This window comes from Salmo salar, chromosome 20 (assembly GCF_965601325.2).
Source record: "Salmo salar chromosome 20, fSalSal1, whole genome shotgun sequence".
Lineage (NCBI taxonomy): Eukaryota > Metazoa > Chordata > Actinopteri > Salmoniformes > Salmonidae > Salmo > Salmo salar.
The window spans coordinates 54,877,686-54,880,000 of NC_138310.1; the positions used below are offsets into that span (position 1 = coordinate 54,877,686).

Genomic DNA, 2,315 nt, shown 5'->3' on the forward strand with positions numbered 1-2,315 from the left:
CAGTCGTCTGCATCCCCCAACACCATGCCAGTGCCAATAAACACAGTTGCCAATGTGAACACTCTGTGTACACACAAAAGGTGAGAGGAGAGGAGAGGTAGAAAAGGGGAAAAGAGGTAGACCAGTCATGCCAGTAGGTGTGGAAAATGAAGGAATGGAGGAAAAGCAAGGCAGGATGAGAGTGATAAAGGAAAATGGTTTGTGTGTCAGTTGTGTTGTAATTGGAGTGGAACAGTGAGAGATGAGAGAGAGAGAGAGAGAGAGAGAGGAGGGGATAAACAGAGCGAAGGATGGAGGGATGAGCAGAGCGATGATTCCTCTCTCTAATCTTCTGGACACACACACGAGCCGGGTGCCTGCAGGCAAAGAGCAAGAGAGAAAGAGAAAGAGAGTGAGAGAGAGAGAGAGTGAGTGAGAGAGAGAGAGAGAGAGAGAGAGAGTAAGAGAGAGAGAGAGAAAGAGAGTGAGAGAGTGGGAGTGGGCAGGTGGAGAAGGTGGAGGCAGAGAGTGTCAAACTGTGAGGGGAAACGAGATGAAGGCAGAGAAGCAGCAGAGGGAGGGAGGAGAAGAAGAAGAGCTATCATTCCTCTAGCACGCTGAGAGAAACCAGTGAGGAGCTTTCCTTATGAGCACCAGCGAAGCACAAATTCACTCTCGCTCTCTGCCAGAGTGAGAGGGGGAGAGCGAGAGAGTAAACGAGAGAGAGAGAGGGACACTACTCCACCGCTGACGGTGTGAACACAACGAGGAGTGAAGAGAGAGGGAGAGGGAGAGAGAGGCAGAGAAGCACAAGACTAGCCACAGGGAAGGAGAGAGAGAGAGAGAGAGGACGGAGGAGAGACAGAGTGGAGGGAGGGAAGAGAAGGATGAGGGAGGAGTGGAGAGAGAAGACAGACGCTGATCTTTGACTGTGGAGGACCGTGTGCGAGTGTGTGAGCGTGAAGGAGTGTGCTTGTGAGACTGGGTGCGATGGTTCCTGCACACTGTAAGTCTCAGTGCATGGCAGAGCGTTTAGACTGCGAGTCTGGTTTCATTGTGTTGAGTGGTGTTTTATCAGACATAGCACAGTGGCTGAGGGATTACGACAGCTGGGGAGATAGTGTGAGACCCATCTATGTGTGTTGTGGTAGCAAGCAGGGGCAGCTGTGTGTGTGTGTGTGTGTGTGTGTGTGTGTGTGTGTGTTTGTTTGTGTGAAAGAAGCAGGGCAGCTGGAGACAGAGATAGGTAGAGAGGCCAGGTACACCTAGAGGGCAGGTTCACAGAGAGAGAGAGAACCCACGTGAGGACAGAACAAGTGAAAACAGGGACACCAACTCTGCCACCAGATACAGAGCTTGTATGTGTGCGTTTGCACAGCGGCATACAGAGAAGCACCGGTCCAGTCATCTCAGGTCAGCGCAGCGGGGGTCCAGGGATATCCGTCAGGCAGCTATGGGGGCCTAGTGAGCTATAGTAGAGGACGCCCTCGGCCCCCAGTCCCACCCAGCAGCAGCGCTCTCTCTTCCCCTCCGGTGGGTAGACGCACGTGGGCCTAGGGCACCTCGAAACCCCGAGGGAGGGCCAACAGCGGGGTTCCTGTACCCAGAGGAGTAACCACGGCCATCATGGGGGAGTGGACCATCCTGGAACGCCTCCTGGAGGCTGCTGTCCAGCAGCATTCCACCATGATCGGAAGGTAAGCAGCATACTGGTATCTAGAGCAGGGGTATTCAAATCTGAGCCTGCAGGTCCAGAGTACTGCCGGTTGTGTTCTACCTGATAATTAATTGCACGCACCTGGTGTCCCAGGTCATTATCAGTCCCTGGTTAGTGGGAAAGAATGAAAATCAGCAGTGGAACTGGCTTCAAAGTCCAGATTTTAATTTGCCTGATCTAGAGGTTAAATTACATGGCATTCAAAAGCTTTATTGTCCCATTCAATTTGTCTTTGGTTTCCATTCCGAAGGCTCAATCGCAAACACAATGGCTGTAACATTAAAAGAAAATAAAAATAAAACATTGCATTACCAGTTTAAATGGGCAGATTGATGGTCAATGTCTCTGGTGTTGGCTGCAAAAGGCACTATCCACTATTGGCTTTGATGGGGATGATTTGAATAAACTGTAGGCTAGGTATTGGATAGGGGGCTTATTGCGAGGATATTCTCTTCTGTATGGTCAGTTTGAGGCTCTCAATGGAGCTTCCCCTCTGCGTGTCATCTCTATGTGTTGCAAATATGGTCTGATTGAGTCTGTGACTTCCTGTCCAAAGTGGCTGATCAGAAGCTGAGAGGCTTTGTTTTAATCCTGTCGACAAAGTGATGGGATGACGATG

General features: G+C 50.8%; 1 protein-coding gene across 1 annotated transcript in view; it reads left to right on the forward strand.

Annotated features, from left to right (window-relative positions):
* The first annotated feature begins 337 nt into the window (after positions 1-337).
* gjd1b (gap junction protein delta 1b) overlaps positions 338-2,315 on the forward strand; it is a 32,743-nt gene continuing 30,765 nt past the window's right edge. The window contains exon 1 of the mRNA XM_014162322.3: positions 338-1,676. Within this exon, the coding sequence (XP_014017797.1) occupies positions 1,606-1,676 (71 nt within the window). The 5' untranslated portion in view covers positions 338-1,605. The remainder of the gene's footprint in view (positions 1,677-2,315) is intronic.